General features: G+C 36.7%; 1 protein-coding gene across 1 annotated transcript in view; it reads left to right on the forward strand.

The window, feature by feature from the left end:
• The window catches only part of MIB1 (MIB E3 ubiquitin protein ligase 1), a 124,756-nt gene that overhangs the window by 97,174 nt on the left and 10,275 nt on the right, over window positions 1-17,307 (forward strand). The window contains exons 16-20 of the mRNA XM_045457699.1: window positions 1,853-2,034; window positions 4,174-4,366; window positions 8,097-8,175; window positions 14,160-14,273; window positions 16,692-16,792. Of these exons, the coding sequence (XP_045313655.1) occupies window positions 1,853-2,034; window positions 4,174-4,366; window positions 8,097-8,175; window positions 14,160-14,273; window positions 16,692-16,792 (669 nt within the window). The remainder of the gene's footprint in view (window positions 1-1,852; window positions 2,035-4,173; window positions 4,367-8,096; window positions 8,176-14,159; window positions 14,274-16,691; window positions 16,793-17,307) is intronic.

Genomic DNA, 17,307 nt, shown 5'->3' on the forward strand with positions numbered 1-17,307 from the left:
TTGAAAGTTGTTTGGTTGTTCTTTTTTAACTTTAGCCATTCATGTTGAGTGTGTAGTGCTATGCTGGGATTTTGATTTGCATTTCCCTAATGACCACTGCCTGATATTGAACATCTTTTCATTTGCTTGTACTTACATATATTTGATGAAGTGTCTGTTCCCATCTTTTGTGCATTCTTTTGTTGAGCTGTTTTGTTACTATTGAGTTTTGAGAGTCTGAATTCAAGTTCCCTATCAGTTTATGGGATTTGCACAAATTTCTTCCCGGTCTGTGACTTGTCTTTTCATTCTTTTAATAGTGTTTTTGCAAGAGCAGAAGTTCTTAATTTTTATGAGATCTAATTTATAAATTTTTCTGTCATTGTTTGTGCTTTTTGTGTAGTATCCTATCTGAAAAATCTTTGCCAAAGCCAAGGACACTAAGGTTCTCTCCCCTTTTGTACTAGAAGTTTATAACGTTTCAGCTGTTACATTTAGCACTACCATTCATTTTGAGTTAATTTTTATATATAGTATTAGGTATGGATCAAAGTTCATTTTTTTCCTTGTGGATGTTCCAGTTATTCCACCACCATTTGTTGAAAAGACTGTCTTTTTCTACTGAATTGTCTGCTGTGCGTTTGTCCCAAATCGATAAACCATATCATGTGAAGTCTCTCTAGATCCTGTATTCTGTTCTGTTGATTGTGTCTTTAGGTATGTAATGCCAACCCTATTGTCTTAATTACTGTAGCTTTATAGTAAACATTCAACTCAGGTAGTATAAGTCTTCCCAACTTTTTTCTTCTTTTTCAAAGTTGTTTGACTTATTCTAAGTCTTTGACCATTCCATATAAACTTTAGAATCATTTTTAAGACTGCAAAGGGGGTCTGAGACCAAAGTGTTGTAGAATTGCCACCTTTCTCTATGTCCATAGCTAAATTCTCTAACCTTTGTGTACCTCCTTTTTCTCATTGTAAAAAGGAGGGAGTGAAATAATTAATTCCGTAATAAGGTTGTTACAAAGATTAAATGAGTTAATTCATGGAAAGTGCTAAAAATAGTACTTGGTCTGTTACAGATGCTCTACAGATGTTTGATAACATGTTTGAGTCAGTAGCTCAGATGAAATCAAAACCTGATTAATTGCCTTCTCCTTTTCTTGGCTCACTTCCTTGGTGTTGGTTCTTTTCTCTGTTGTCTCTCCTCTTACTATTTCATGTCAGTTGCTAACAGCTCCAGAGCTCAATTGAGTAGAAAGGAGAGTACTGTTGGAGCGCCTGGGTGGCTCAGTCGGTTAAGTGTCTGACTTCGGCTCAGGTCACCATCTCATGGTTTGCGAGTTTGAGCCCCACGTAGGGCTCTGTGCTGACAGCTCAGAGCCTGGAGCCTGCTTTGGATTCTGTCTCTCTCTCTGCCCCTCCCCTACTTGCTCTCTGCCTCTCTCTCAAATATAAAACATAAGAAAAAAAAAAAAAAAGAAATGAGAGTACTGTTTCCTCAATATCTTAAATCAGAAGTCCTGGTCTTGAGTTTTATTGACCTTAATTGATCTGATTTGTCATCCCTGAACTAATCACCTAGATGAAGTGGATATCTGACTGGTCTCAGCCTTCTTTGGTCCACCTGTAAAACTAAAGAGTGGATCATTCCTCATACTATATTCCTGAGAAAACTGGAGTGAAGGGGAATGGATGTTAGGACTGCAGCTCATAAATGCCCACCATACTTGTGTAGGCTGTGAGTTCTTTCCAGACATTTTTATATAATTTTTATATAATATACACTCAGACGTGCACACACACATTTAGGGATGAGAACTGATAACAGATTCTTAAAGGGAAAATAATGACTCTTTTCATTTGATTTCAGTTAATAATGGGACTTGGTACCCAGGGGGCGGAGAAGAAGAGTGCAGCATCTATTGCCTGTTTTTTGGCTGCCAATGGTGCTGACCTTAGCATTCGAAATAAGAAAGGTCAATCGCCGCTTGATCTCTGTCCTGATCCAAGCCTCTGCAAAGCACTGGCAAAGTGTCATAAGGAAAAAGTCAGGTTTGTATCATTTCTTGTCATAAAACTTACTGTTCTTTGTAAAGCACCATGTGGTTTCATAATGGAGGACTTGATTACTTGAGAATGTCTTGGTCTTTGCTCATCTTCCTTGTGTTGATGCTTTCTTCCTTAAAAATTTTTCTCCAGACACTGTGTCTCTTACTTAGTGTCCTATTCTCTGCATTACTAAATACGATGCTTTATGCATAATAAGTGCTAAGAAACTTTTCTAAACCAGCCTGATCTTCTAGTACTCCTATACATTAGAGGAATTCATCTATAGGAAGAAGTACTAGTGAAATTGCTGTGATTAATGTTAGATGTATTCAAAATTGTGATAGACTTTTATTTTTTTAAATGTTTATTTATTTTGAGAGAGAGAGAGAGAGAGCAAGCAAGGGAGGGGCAGAGTGAGAGGGAGACAGAATCCCAAGCAGGCTTCATGCTGTCAGTGCAAAGCCCAGTGTGGGGCTTGAACCCACAAACCATGAGATCACGACCTGAGCGGAAATCAAGAGTTAGACACTTAACTGACTCAGCCACCCAAGTGCCCTGAAATTTTTAATAGACTTAAAAAAAAATGTTTATGTATTCTGAGAGAGAGAGACAGAGAGAGAAAGGGAGAGAGAGCGCAAATGCGAATGGGGAAGGGGCAGAGATAGAGAGTGAGAGAATCCTAAGCAGGTTCTGCACTGTCAGTGGAGAGCCCGATACAGGGCTTGATCTCAAAAACCATGAGATCATGACCTGAGCCGAAATCCAGAGTCAGACACTTAACCAGCTGAGCCACCCAGGTGCTTGGTAGACTTTTATAAGAGAGGCAGTATACATGCTCACCAGTAGGGTGTATGTCACACAAAGTCTGTAATAATTCTAGCACCTTGTACAGTGCCTGACAGACACTCACTCACTAAGTATCACTGAAGGATTGAAAGAATGAACACATGAAGGAACCGATTCCTGATGGGGTTTTCTCTAAAAATGATTTCGCACTTGTCTTTTTTTTTTCTAAAAGTAAAATATGTCAGTAATTTTAATTATTTATAACACAATTGCTTTTCTTATTATGAAATATTGTAGACATATAAAGAGGTATGTATATTTTGTTTTTTATCCCAACAATGCTGTGCAGCTATTACTGCCATTTATACCTGGTTCTGGCCATTCAACATTTTGGTAGTTTTCCCTTAATCTTTGTGTTCTCTTGCCTCTCTTTTAATTTGGGTGTGGAGATGAAATGACATCTCTTTGGAATCTATACATTGAGCTGTTAATGGAGAAATTCATATGAGGTGTATACATTTCTTTAAGTGTGTCCTTGAGGAACATAAAATTCTATTACAGCAGGACAGAGCATATCTAAAAATATAGATATAAAGCACTATAATTCCTGCAGTAGTAACTTTAATTCTGGGGTCTAAGATGGAACCAGTGTGTGTGTGTGTGTGTGTGTGTGTGTGTGTGTGTGTGTGTGTATGGATGTTCATGAGTTTCTGAAGATTATGGTAGAAACAGAGTATCTCTTTTGTATAGCTGTAGTTGGTCATATATATGTATTTCTGTGTCTTGTATCCAATTATTTATAGATGTGTTCTGTCTTTCCATAGTAGAATTTTATGCCCCTTAAGGATACATTTAAAGAAATGTCAAAACAGCAGCTGCAGTGACGTATTTTCCACAGTGCCCTGTCAGTTGTGGACTCTCATGATACTTCATTCTGTCTGTAGTTAGGATAACTAATGTGGGCTCTAGCTAGAATTTGTGTTTTATTCCTATGCCCTTCTCTGCTGGTTCTTTATAGGTAACAGATTCTGAGTGAAACTGTTTATGTTAAATTTTTTATTACTAGTGTTTTTGGTTTCTTTGTTAGAAGAAGATTCACCCTTTTCCATTGGGTGAGCTATTTGTTCAATTTGAAATTTAAATAGTATCAGAAGCCTGTAAAGATGCAGAGATGTATACAAATGGAAAAATATGGTATGCAGTGTTTCATATACAGATGTTAAAGCTTAATTTTTTAATATAACTAAAGCTGTTTTTATGTATACGAATGATGCTCTAGATGTTTTAAAAATATTTTAATGAAGTTGTAATATAGATATTCTGATAGGATTGATGAGAAGTATTTTCTTTTATTAGTGGTCAAGTGGGTTCTCGAAGTCCTTCCATGATTAGTAATGATTCTGAAACCTTAGAAGAGTGCATGGTGTGCTCAGATATGAAGAGAGATACTCTTTTTGGCCCATGTGGACATATTGCTACCTGTTCTTTGTGTTCTCCACGAGTCAAGAAATGCCTCATCTGTAAAGAACAAGTTCAGTCAAGGACAAAGGTAATATATTTTTAATACAATATTTTATCACTTTATGAAGTTCTTTGAGATTATAAATAATGATAAATAAGATTATATGATGCCATATGTCTGTTAAACTTTGTTGTAAGAATGATTTAAATTTGAGGTGCCTGGGTGGCTCAGGTTCAGTGTCTGACTTTGGCTCAGGTTATGATTTCACAGTTCGTGGGTTTGAGCGCTGCATCAGGCTCTGTGCTGACAGCTCAGAGTCTGGAGCCTGCTTTGGATTCTGTGTCTCCCTCTCTCTCTGCCCCTCCTCTGTTCATGCTCCTTCTGTGTCTCAAAAATAAACATTAAAAAAAAAAAAAAAAGGATGATTTAAATTTAAGAATGTATGATTTATATATTTATCAAGAAAACAATTTTGAGTTTCCTTCTTTGTATATAGAAACTATAGAAATTAAAAATCAATCTATTTTGCTTTTATAACCTAAAGCTGTACTTAATCCCATTTTTCATTGTAGTTATTATATATTGCACCTTTTTTGAGTACACGGACTCTCTTGCATTCATCTTCATAAAACACCAGTTGTTTGTTTGTTTGTTTTTTGTAGAATGTCACACATTCTGGATTTGATTGTTTTATCAAAGTGTTGTGTAATTTGTTTCTTTATCCTCTGTGTTTCCTGTAAACTGGAAGTTAGATCTAACAGCTTGATTAGGGTCAGCTTAAACATTTTTGGCAAGAAATTCTCACAGATGGTGGTACTCACTTTGTATTGTGTCCCACCAAGAGGCAAATAAAGTCTGTCTGTCATCTTGCTGTTAGCGAGGGCCAAATTCTGTATCCACTCTGAACTTCTTATCTTGTCTGACTCTACTTTTTGAGAAGTATTACTCGTTTCTAGGTTTCTGGTTTCATTCTTTTTCTGTGTAACTTAGTGCTCTATCATAACTATGTTGTCTTACCCATTTTGGTTGTACTGAAATAATTGATTTTCCTTGTTAGTTTTTCCCTGTGTGTGTGTTAAAATGAGATTTAAGTTTTTTACAAATGATTTCTCTTAAGGTGAGTAGCTTAAACCAAAAGATCTCTTTGGTTTTCTTTGGTTTCATTTATAAAGCTTATACTCTTTTTTTTGTTCTCTTTTTATTCTCTTCATTATTCCCTTGATGTTTCTTAAGCTGTTCATTAACCTTCATTAATTAGAAAGGAGCTGGCACTAATTCTTGTAATGAATTAGCTGGCAATGACTTAAAAGGTGTTACCTTGCCAGTGCTTTGTACATTTTCATAGGGAGCCTTCTAAAACTAGATGTTTTCTGTGATCCAAATGAACAAATCTTTGGTAAAATTTTTGGCACAGGAAAATTACAAGGAAGTTATTTTTGGATAGAGGATTTTGGAGTAGTAAGGTGTGTATAGCTGTTTAGTCTCTTTGTAAAGGTGGGAAGGATGAACTAACAACACTTAACTGTCTGTTAAGTGCAGACAGTCTCGTAACTGCAGGTGCTGTGTTGGCATTTTATATGCATTCTATCTAGGTCATCCCTGCTTAATAGATTAATGCAGATCATTCTACTTGGTATTTATAATTTGCTTTAGTTACCTGCTCACTAAGCAACAGTTTGGGAAAGAATCTGAAAGGGTAAAAATTCAAGCCATTCTCTTATTTTTTAGATTGATCTATGCATTCTGTTGTTGGGCCTGAAACTTTTTGTGTTGGATTAAGCCTTATTTTAACAAATCTTTATTGAGCACATGTTTTGTAGTCAGGACAGAGTTGAATATGATAATTAGCTGCTAAAAACTGGTAATGTGCTGGTAAACTTAGATTAAAATCTACTTTGCCATATCGGATGTTGTAGGTGCTTTGAGAGAGATGTAAAGTTCAGAGTTCAGAGCCCCAGGTTGCCAGAAGTGGAGTCCCAGATACTGAATAACCCTTACTGGTTGTCTAACTCTAGGATTCACAGTTGGAAAAATTGAAGCTCAAAGAAGTGTACTCAAAGAATCAAATGCAGGTCTCATGATTCTTAAGTCCCTGTTCTTTCCCCTGTGTGATGATACACAGACAAGAGTGTCTACAAAGGGAAAATTGATGGAGCAGGTAGAGAGGGAAGAATGTGCTGTCATACCTTTCTAGACCATTTCTGAATTCCAAGAATCGGTAGGCTTTCAGTTTGACTTTCAAGTTATAAAATTTTCAAACCTGCAGAAAAGTACAAAAAGTAACATACCCACCAAACAGATTTGCCAGGTTAGCTACAGAGCTTTGAATATAAAGAAATAGTGACCCCAAGTGGTTAAAGAGTAATGAACATCTTCATTAAAGATCAAACAAATTATAAAACTAATATTTGGAGGAAGGGGGAGTAAATAAGCTTTATCTCCTTAGCAGTTAAGGAAATATAAATAAAAAATTATGAATTACCATTAATAATTCCTATCAAATTAGCATAAATAAAATTTAAAAAATGCTATCCTGGACAGTGGAAAATGCACACTCTTTTAAACACTGCTGGAGGCTGAATAAATGGGTTCATGTTTTTGAGAGACCATACTGACAGTATTTGTGAACCTTTGCAATAAACATGCTTTGATTTAGTAATTTCATTCCTGGGAATGTAACCTGAGGAAAAAAATCCAAAGGGGGAAAATGTTAAGGCTACAAAGATTTTTTTAACTAAACACTCCATACATAATATCTGGTTTAACCACCCTGCGAAGAAGGGTTTGTTCTTTATCATTTAGATTAAAAAAAAAAACTTTGGCTGAACAGTATTAGGTAATTTGTTCTTATTGGGACTGGAATTTGAATCCAGAAATATAGAGGTCCCAACCAATCATATCTTACTGCTTTCTCCTGTTAATTCAACTATAGAAATTCTATGTACATAGCAAGGTACACATTGGGAAAGTCCATAGAGAGAGCACATGCAAAATTTGGTTAGTTAGGTGAAATTATAGATGAGTGGTGGTCATCATTTTGGGGCAGTAATATTAATGTCACAAGATATGGGTAAATGTGAATGTGTGTCAGAAGTGGGGAGAACAAGTGAAAAATGCAAGGGCAGTGGGGTGGGATGGGGTTGAAAAAAACCAAGAGCCAAGGTTGAGAAATAGTTACATACTCAAAACTCAGATGAAGTGGAGATGAAGAGGAGATAAAATTAAGGAATATTATGAATAGATAGTGGAAGACTTGTGCCTTTAGAGATTATAGAGAAAGAACAGGCCAAAGCCATGGACTCCCACCAGCATGGGAGAACTGACCAGGTCCCAGAAAAGGATATGTTGGGTAGAGTTCCTTGGATGTGGATAAATAGAAAAATTCCCCTTGGGCCCTAGCAGTCTGCTAATCTGGCTGGTTTTTTATTAATATTAGAAATCTAGCTTATCTTAGATTTATTTTTATACTCCTTTATTTGTTCCTTTTATTTTTCTTTCAAAGTAATTTTTGAGTAAAAGAGAATTAAAGTCTATTCTGGTCTTTCTGACCACAGAGTAAATGGAGTTTTCTTTATCATTCTTTAGGATAGGTAGGAAGACTAACATGGAAATAGAACCTATGAAGGGCCAGAGTTTATAAAGGTGAAAAAATGAGCAACCCAGGGAGTCAGGGACAGAGAAGTAGAGTGTGTGAAGTTTCACTGTGCTAAGAGTGTTTCCTTATAGAGGAAATACAGTTGGATACAAAAGAAACTGTTAGAGTTACAGGATTTATCTGTACATGTTCACACTTATGCTGTAACCTCTTTTTTTGTAGATTGAAGAATGTGTGGTATGCTCTGACAAGAAAGCAGCTGTTCTTTTTCAACCTTGTGGACACATGTGTGCTTGTGAGAGTAAGTAGCCTGTACAGAACTTCCTTGGTGTTTTTATAGAACTAGAAAATGAAACAAAGTATAGCTTCGAGGTTTTTTGTTTGTTTGTTTGTTTTTTGTTTTTTTTTTTTTGTTTTGTTTTGTTTTGTTTTTTTTAATATATAACCCATGAGCAAAAACATTGGTCAGCCTTTCTAGTACCTTCCATCTCTTCCTCGGTACTATGTACAATGTCACCTATGTCCCTCCTTGCTCTGAGGTTAGAGAAGGCAGAACAGGCTATGTTCTACCAGCTCACATTTTGATTTCATTTGTATCAGCACAAAATGATCTCTTATCACACACAATAGAAATTTATTTCCAAAAATGAATTTTGAAACATTTAGTCTAGGCCTTTTCACATATAAAATTAGCACATCTTCATTTGTCTTCACCTTAATATTGCCTCTCCTGCATACTTTTTCCCCCCCACTACTGAATCACCCACAGCAACTATTTGGGGCTATACTGTCTGGCCTTCTTAACCTTTCTTAGTCGTTATGTTAAAAGAGCTGTTTTGGAGGATATATTGAAAGTTCATGATGTTTTAAAATATCTTTTAAACATACTATCTCAGAGTCTCTTCCTTTTTATATCCCCCTCTTGTTCTTTTCAAATTCATGCACTGTTCAACATTCTCCTCTTCCCTTTGCTGGTTTCATTTGTCAGTGAAGGATTTTAAACAAGTTTAACAACTTATACTTTACTTAAATGAGCTCAAAGTAAAGCATGGTGTTTCCTATTATAAAATAGTTTAGTCAATAGGTATTGATTTTCAGTGTAATATTTAAGTAATACACAGATTATATGATAGATTAATTTCATTGACGTAGATTTGTTTTAAACCTTGGTGGTTTTTTTCATTCTGATAGGCAGCTCATTAACTAAATAAAGGATCAAGGTTTCCTCCTATAACATTCTGCCTCAAGTAATTGGTTTTGTTTTCCAAAGACTAGTATAATGGCTGTTATCAACTGTCAGAGGGCTTGTGGAAAGAGATTTCTGTCTTAAATAAAAAGAGCTCAGGTTACTTAAGTTTTCATAGTCTAGGGGCTAGCAAACTTTTTTGTAAAGGGTCAAATCATATTTTTGACTCTATAGGCCACATGGTTTCCGTAGTAAGTACTTAACTCTTTCCTATTGCTCAACTCTGCCATTGTAGTGCAAAAACAACCATAGATAGCATGTAAATAAATAGGCGGGATTGTTCTTCCTTAAAATTTTATTTCTAAAAACAGGGATCTGGTTGGGTTTGGCCTATAGGCTGTAGTTTACTGACCCATGTGATAGAACAAAGTGATACCTACAGAAGAGACTTGAAAGCTGGTTATAATGAGTAGTTGATAATACAGATTCTCAGGCCTTATTGTGGTGTTTTCTCCAGGAGTTTCCCAACGTTCTTACATTGTCTTTGTATTCAGATGTAACAAGTGTAACAGCTAACTTTTATAACAAGAGGAATAGCTAACTTTTATTAAGCTCTTGACTGGTACCAGACATTTTAATTTCTTTTAGAATACTTCCTCACTTATCTTCACAACAACCCTAAGAAGTAGATTGTTTTCTCCATTTTACAGACAAATTGTTAAACATTTATTTGCTAGGGAAGATGAAATTGAGGTGGAAAATGCCCCTCTTTCAAGGAATGGTGAAGCAGTCCATATCCCAGTAATGTTAAACAGAGTATTGAAGCCTTGAAGAGTGTAAATGCCTTGACAGACCAGAGGAAGGAGAGATTGTATCCATTTTGGGGGGGAGTAAGAAAGATTTTGTAGAAACAGTATAACAGTCTAACTTAAAAGAATTTCAAATAATTGTTACATATCAAATTAATTAATTAGTTTAATCCACTAAATTTAAGGAAAAAATGTGCTCTCAGATTGAAGACAAATCCCAAACCAGATTTCTATTAGCATTTGCTCCTACCTAGTGCATCGTGCATAGGCCAGCATCAGACCCAGCTCTGTCTGGGCCTTGACATGAGATTGGTCTTGATAATCCTTCTCTGTCCACCAGTGCAAGCACCATTAGGAGCGTATGCCCCATCTTGTCTACATAAATTATCCCTGGATACCTGTCACAATTTTCCTGGGTTTTTTTTGTCCCCCCTGTTTTTGAGACGATAAAGACACTTGGTACATAGACTAAGATATGGAGTATACGTTCATAATACATGCTAATGAGGAAGGGTATATTGCAGGATGTTATTTTGTAATTAGTTAATAACTTTAGATATAGAATTAACAATCCACAACCTGTAATTTTGCCTAGGTATTTCCTCTTGGGATGGGAGAGCATTCCTCTGATACATAACATTAGAAAGCCCATTATGATATATTTTTGATATTTTCATGGCTACTACATTAAACAAGTAGTTACTAAACAATTCCATAATAAATGACATCAATTTGATAGAGAAGGAAGAGAATTGTTCAACATATTTTAGGAATTTTAGAGACAAACTGTTTACAATAGAAAGTACATTTAGAAAATTATGTGAGCAACCTTATAATTCTATATTAGTTAAAACTTATAAAAAGTATCTTCTTTATTCTCAAGCCTTAAGATCTTGAAGCATTTTTTATTTAAAAAATAAAAGGGGGCCCTACTAAAAAGGAGAACTGTAGACCAATTTCCCTGATGAACATGGATGCAAAAATCTTCAACAAGGTATTAGCCAACCGGATCCAACAATACATTAAAAAAATTATTCATCATAACCAAGTGGGATTTATACCTGGGATGCAGGGCTGGTTCAATATCTGCAAAACAATTAACATGATTCATCACATCAATAAAAGAAAGGACAAGAACCATATGACCCTCTCAACAGATGCAGAGAAAGCATTTGACAAAATACAGAATCCTTTCTTGATAAAAACCCTCAAGAAAGTAGGGATAGAGGGATCATACCTTGAGATCATAAAAGCCATATATGAATGACCCAACACTAATATCATCCTCAACTTGGAAAAACTGAGAGCTTTCCCCCTAAGGTCAGGAACAAGACAGGGATGTCCACTCTCGCCACTTTTGTTCAACATAGTATTGGAAGTCTTAGCCTCTGCAATCACACAACACAAAGAAAAGGCATCCAGATCAGCCAGGAGGAGGTCAAACTTTCACTCTTCGCAGATGACGTGATACTTTATATGGAAAACCCAAAAGATTCCACCAGAACACTGCTAGAACTGATTCATGAATTCAGCATAGTTGCAGGTTATAAAATCAATGCACAGAAATTGGTTGCATTCCTATACACCAACAATGAAGCGACAGGAAGAGAAATCAAGGAATTGATCCCATTTACAGTTGCACCAAAAACCATAAGATACCTAGGAATAAATTTAACCAAAGAGGTGAAAAATCTATACACTGAAAACTATAGAAAGCTTACGAAAGAAATTGAAGAAGACACAAAAAAAATGCAAAAAGATTCCATGCTCTTGAATTGTAAGAACAAATATTGTTAAAATGTCGATACTACCCAAAGCAATCTACATATTCAGTGCAATCCCTATCAACATGACACCATCATTCTTCACAGAGCTAGAACAAATAATCCTAACATTTGTATGGAACCAGACAAGACCCCGAATAGCCAAAGCAATCTTGAAAAAGAAAACCAAAGCAGGAGGCATCACAATCCCAGACTTCAATCTGTATTACAAAGCTATAATCACCAAGACAGTATGGTACTGACACAAGAAGAGACACTCAGATCAAAGGAACAGAATAGAGAACCCAGAAATGGACCCACAAATGTATGGCCAACTAATCTTTGACAAAGCAGGAAAGAATATCCAATGGAAATAAAGACAGTCTCTTCAGCAACTCGTGCTGGGAAAACTGGACAGCAACAGGCAGAAGCAACCTGGACAGCATCCTGGACCACTTTCTTACACCAAACACAAAAATAAACTCAAAATGGATGAAAGACCTCAATGTAAGACAGGAAGCCATCAAAATCCTCGAGGAGAAAGCAGGCAAAAACCTCTTTGATCTTGGCCACAGCGACTTCTTACTCAACACATCTCTGGAGGCAAGGGAAACAAAAGCAAAAATGAACTACTGGGACCTCATCAAAATAAAAAGCTTCTGCACAGTGAAGGAAACAATCAGCAAAACTAAAAGGCAACCGACAGAATGGGAGAAGATATTTGCAAACAACATATCAGATAAAGGGTTAGTATTGAAAATCTATAAAGAACTTATCAAACTCAACACCCAAAAAACAAAAAATCCAGTGAAGAAATGGGCAAAAGACATGAATAGACACTTCTCCAAAGAAGACATCCAGATGGCCAACCGACAGATGAAAAAATGCTCCATATCACTCATCATCAGGGAAATACAAATCAAAGCCACAATGAGATACCACTTCACACCTGTCAGAATGGCTAACATTAACAACTCAGGCAACAACAGATGTTGGCAAGGATGCGGAGAAAGAGGGACTCTTTTGCTTTGTTGGTGGGACTGCAAGCTGGTGCAGCCACTCTGGAAAACAGTATGGAGGTTCCTCAAAAAACTAAAAATAGAACTACCCTACAACCCAGCAATTGCACTACTAGGTATTTATCCAAGAAATACAGGTGTGCTGTTTCGAAGGGACACATGCACCCCCATGTTTATAGCAGCACTATCAACAATAGCCAAAGTATGGAAAGAGCCCAAATGTCCATCGATGGATGAATGGATAAAGAAGATGTGGTATATATATTCAATGGAGTATTACTCGGCAATCAAAAAGAATGAAATCTTGCCATTTGCAACTACGTGGATGGAACTGGAGGGTATTATGCTAAGTGAAATTAGAGAAAGACAAATATCATATGACTTTACTGATATGAGGACTTTAAGAGACAAAACAGATGAACATAAGGGAAGGGAAACAAAAATAATATAAAAACAGGGAGGGGGACAAAACAGAAGAGACTCATAGATATGGAGAACAAACTAGGGGTTACTGGAGGGGTTGTGGGAGGGAGGATGGGCTAAATGGGTAAGGGGCACTAAGGAATCTACTCCTGAAATCATTGTTTCACTATATGCTAACTAACTTGGATGTAAATTAAAAAAAAATAAAATTAAGTATTATGTTGAAAAAAAACTAGCTAGGGCACAAGGCATGAAAAAAATAATGAAAAAAAATAAAAGGTATACATATTGAAAAGGGATAAATAAAATTGTGCTTATTTGCAGGTGGAAAAAAAAGGGGGGTGGTGACTGGGTGGTTCAGTCTGTTGAACGTCTGTCTGACTCTTGATTTCAGCTCTGGTCATGATCTCACGGTCGTGAGATTAAGCCCCACTTTGGGATTCTGACAGTGCAGAGAGCCTGCTTAGGATTTTCTCTCTCTTTCTCTCTCTCTCTCTCTGCCCTGTCCCTGCTCACACATGCCCTCTCTCTCTCTCAAAAAAAAAACAAAAAAAAAAAACAAAAAAAACAGTTAAAAACCCAGAAAAACAACTTTGACAATTTATTCTAATATATTACTAGAAGATGTCATTATTTTCATGACAAGGGGTGCTCTCTTCTAGAGGCTGCCTCTAGAGAATATACATTTGTAAGATGATAACATTTTAAGAAGATAGAATTGTGTATTCATAGAACTTGTTTAATGTTTATCTTAATGTGAAATTTAAATTTTTTTTAAGTTTATTTATTTTTGAGAGAGAGAGAGAGAGAGAGAGAGAGGGAGAGAGCGTACGTGAGCAGGGGAGGGGCAGAGAGAGGGAGACGCAGAATCGAAACAGGCTCCAGGCTCTGAGCTGTCACCACAGAGCCCGACGTGGGGCTCGAACCCACAAACCGCAAGATCATGACCTGAGCTGACATCAGAAGCTTAACTGACTGAGCCACCCAGGTGCCCCATCTTAGTGTGAAACTTAAAAATGAACAAAAAAGGCCAACCCTCTTATCATGTTGTCTCTTGTAAGAAGTATCCTATTGCTGTTTTCCAGACTGTGCTAGCCTGATGAAGAAGTGTGTGCAGTGCCGGGCAGTAGTTGAACGAAGAGTGCCTTTCATTATGTGTTGTGGAGGGAAAAGTTCAGAAGATGCCACTGATGACATCTGTAAGTGTATTTTTCTTACTTTGCTGTCTTGTTGGGACTTTCATGAACATCTCTTCTCATGTGTAGTAGAATGTCGGCTTGTGAAGCACAAGGTACGTGACCTCAGTCTACAGAGGAACAGATGGGTTTTTTTTTTTCTCACAGGAAACTTGAGATTGTATTTTTCTAGCTTGCAATATGATTATAGAACTTTGAGCATTTGTTTTTTAAGAAACCTCCATGTGTAATATAAAGAAAATTGTTGTGTTCTTGCTTAAAGAAAATTTGCTTTTTTTTAACATTAAATTTAGAGTATCTTGGTGAATTAGCATATTACAAATTATTTTTTCAGTTATATAAGTGTTAACATCTCATTCTTGGGTGTAGCAGATTTCACCTAGCGCATGTCAGTATTTTATAGAATAGCATTTATTCGGGACAGAGTAACTGTAGATAAACTGAAATGTAACTCAGTAAAGAAGTGGAAGGATGAAAAATTATTTACTTTCAACCTTTTAAAAAATTTTTTTAAATTTATTTTTTTATATATAATTTATTGTCAAATTGGTTTCCATACAACACCCAGTGCTCATCCCAACAGGTGCCCTCTTCACTGCCCATCACCCACTTTCCCCTCTCCCCCACACCCCATCAACCCTCAGTTTATTCTCAGTTTTTTAAGAGTCTCTTATAGTTTGGTTCCTTCCCTCTCTGTAACTATTTTTTTCCCCTTCCCCTCCCCAATGGTCTTCTGTTAAGTTTCTCAGGATCCACATAAGAGTGAACATACGGTATCTTTCTCTATATAACTTATTTCACTTAGCATAACACTCTCCAGTTCCATCCATGTTGCTACAAAAGGCCATATTTCATTCTTTCTCATTGCCAAGTAGTATTCCATTGTATATATAAACCACATCCTCTTTATCCATTCATCAGTTGATGGACATTTGGGCTCTTTGCGTAATTTGACTGTTGTTGAAAGTGCTGCTATAAACATTGGGGTACAAGTGCCCCTATGCATCAGCACTCCTGTATCCCTTGGGTAAATTCCTAGCAGTGCTATTGCTGGGTCATAGGGTAGATCTATTTTTAATTTTTTTGAGGAACCTCCACACTGTTTTCCAGAGTGGCTGCACCAGTTTGCATTCCCACCAACAGTGCAAGAGGGTTCCCATTCCTCTGCATCCTCTCCAGCACTTTTCTTTTCTTTTCTTTTTTTTTTAAAGTTTATTTATTTATTATGAGACAGACAGAGACAGTGTGAGTGGGGGAGGGGAAGAGAGAGGGAAAGAGAGAGAATTCCAAGTAGGCTCCACGCTGCCAGCATAGAGCCCAATGTGGGGGCTCAAACCCACGAAACATCGAGATCATGACCTGAGCTGAAACCAAGAGTCAGAACCTCAACTGACTGAGCCACCCAGGCGCCCCCTACTTTCAACCTTTTCAGTACTATAGCTGTATAAAAATATTTTTCATCTTTGCACTAGATAGAAGCTTGGAATGGTACCTTTGATTTCTTTGTTCTATGTATGCACGATGAAGAACATTAGTGTAGTCAATTCTGCTCAGGGCTCTTTGTCTTTATCACTGATAGAGCAGAATTAAAATCCCAGAAACAAGTTAACTAGAGTAAAAGAGTAAAAGTCTAAAGAGTAGGAAAAGTGCAATAAAAAATTTCCCTCCAGGGGCGCCTGGGTGCCTCATTCAGTTAAAGGTTTAACTCTTGATTTCGGCTGAGGTCATGATCTCAGGGTTGTGAGATTGAGCCCCACATCGGGCTCCACACTGGGCGTGCAGCCTACTTGAATTTTCTCTCTCCCTCTGCCCCTCCGCTTGTTCTCTCCCTCTCTCTCACTCTCTCTCAAAAAAAAAAAAAAAAAAAAAAAAAAGCTCCTTCCGTTTAGTAGACCCACTGATCACATCTTTTCTTTCATGGAATTCCTCATCTCCAATCAGTAACAAGGAGGGCTGGGAAGAAAGGAAGGAGGTTAGGTTTTTGTGTGTTCTCCTAAACATCATCTAAGAGACTTTATAATTATTGCTGCCCAAACTGGCTAAAGTGCTGTGCTGCCTCCCATCTTGGCTTTGTAAAATGCAGGAACAGAGAAAACAAGCATAGAATGTGTTTGTGAGCTTGCCAAAGGAAGCAAGTAGAAGAGTCTTGGAGAACTCAAAAGTCTGTGTGTAGTTTGTTGTCTAGCTGAGTTAAATAGAATTAGAAAATAATGTGCAAATCTGTTTCTTTTTAAAGATTATAAATGAAGGAGTATAACGTGAATGTCACTACTGTATTGGTTGTCCATGAGTGAAAAAAAAATTTTAAGGGGATTCTAGTAATAGTCTGGTTTTAATAAAGTAGTAATAATTTTAGAAATAAAAAAAATCATTGCTATGTCAAAACAGTCATAACATTAAAATATTTTATTTCTATTATAGCAAGTGGAAATATTCCTGTGTTACAAAAGGACAAGGATAATACCAATGTCAATGCAGATGTGCAAAAGTTGCAACAGCAGTTACAGGACATTAAGGAGCAGGTAATGATGATCTCTTCATGGTAAATGATGATTCTAAGGATGTCATTTAATATTTTTCTATAAAGCTGTTGGTGTTTTACATAGTAAGTAGGATTCACATTAGGGTATCATTTATAGTATTTGAATAGTTTGTAAAAGGTAATATGATTAAAAGATTTAATCAGGCCTTTTCCATAATAAGAAACAAACAGATGACCAGTAATGCTCAACCAGACTAGTAATCAAGAAATGAAAATTGGGGTGCCTGGCTGGCTTAGTCAGTAGAGCATGTGACTCTTGATCTTGGGGTTGTGAGTTCAGGCCCCACTTTGGGCATAGAGCTTACATTTAAAAAAGAAGAGGAGGAAGTAGAAGAAAGGAAAATTACAGAAAAGAAAACTACAGTGAGGTGCCTGTCTCCCTACCAGACTGAGTAGAAAACTCTGTGTTAGAAATTGTCAGTATAGGGGCACCTGGGAGTCTCAGTCAGTTAAGCGAATGACTCTTGATCTCAGCTCTGGCCTCGAGCTCACAGT

This window comes from Leopardus geoffroyi, chromosome D3 (genome assembly GCF_018350155.1).
Source record: "Leopardus geoffroyi isolate Oge1 chromosome D3, O.geoffroyi_Oge1_pat1.0, whole genome shotgun sequence".
NCBI lineage: Eukaryota > Metazoa > Chordata > Mammalia > Carnivora > Felidae > Leopardus > Leopardus geoffroyi.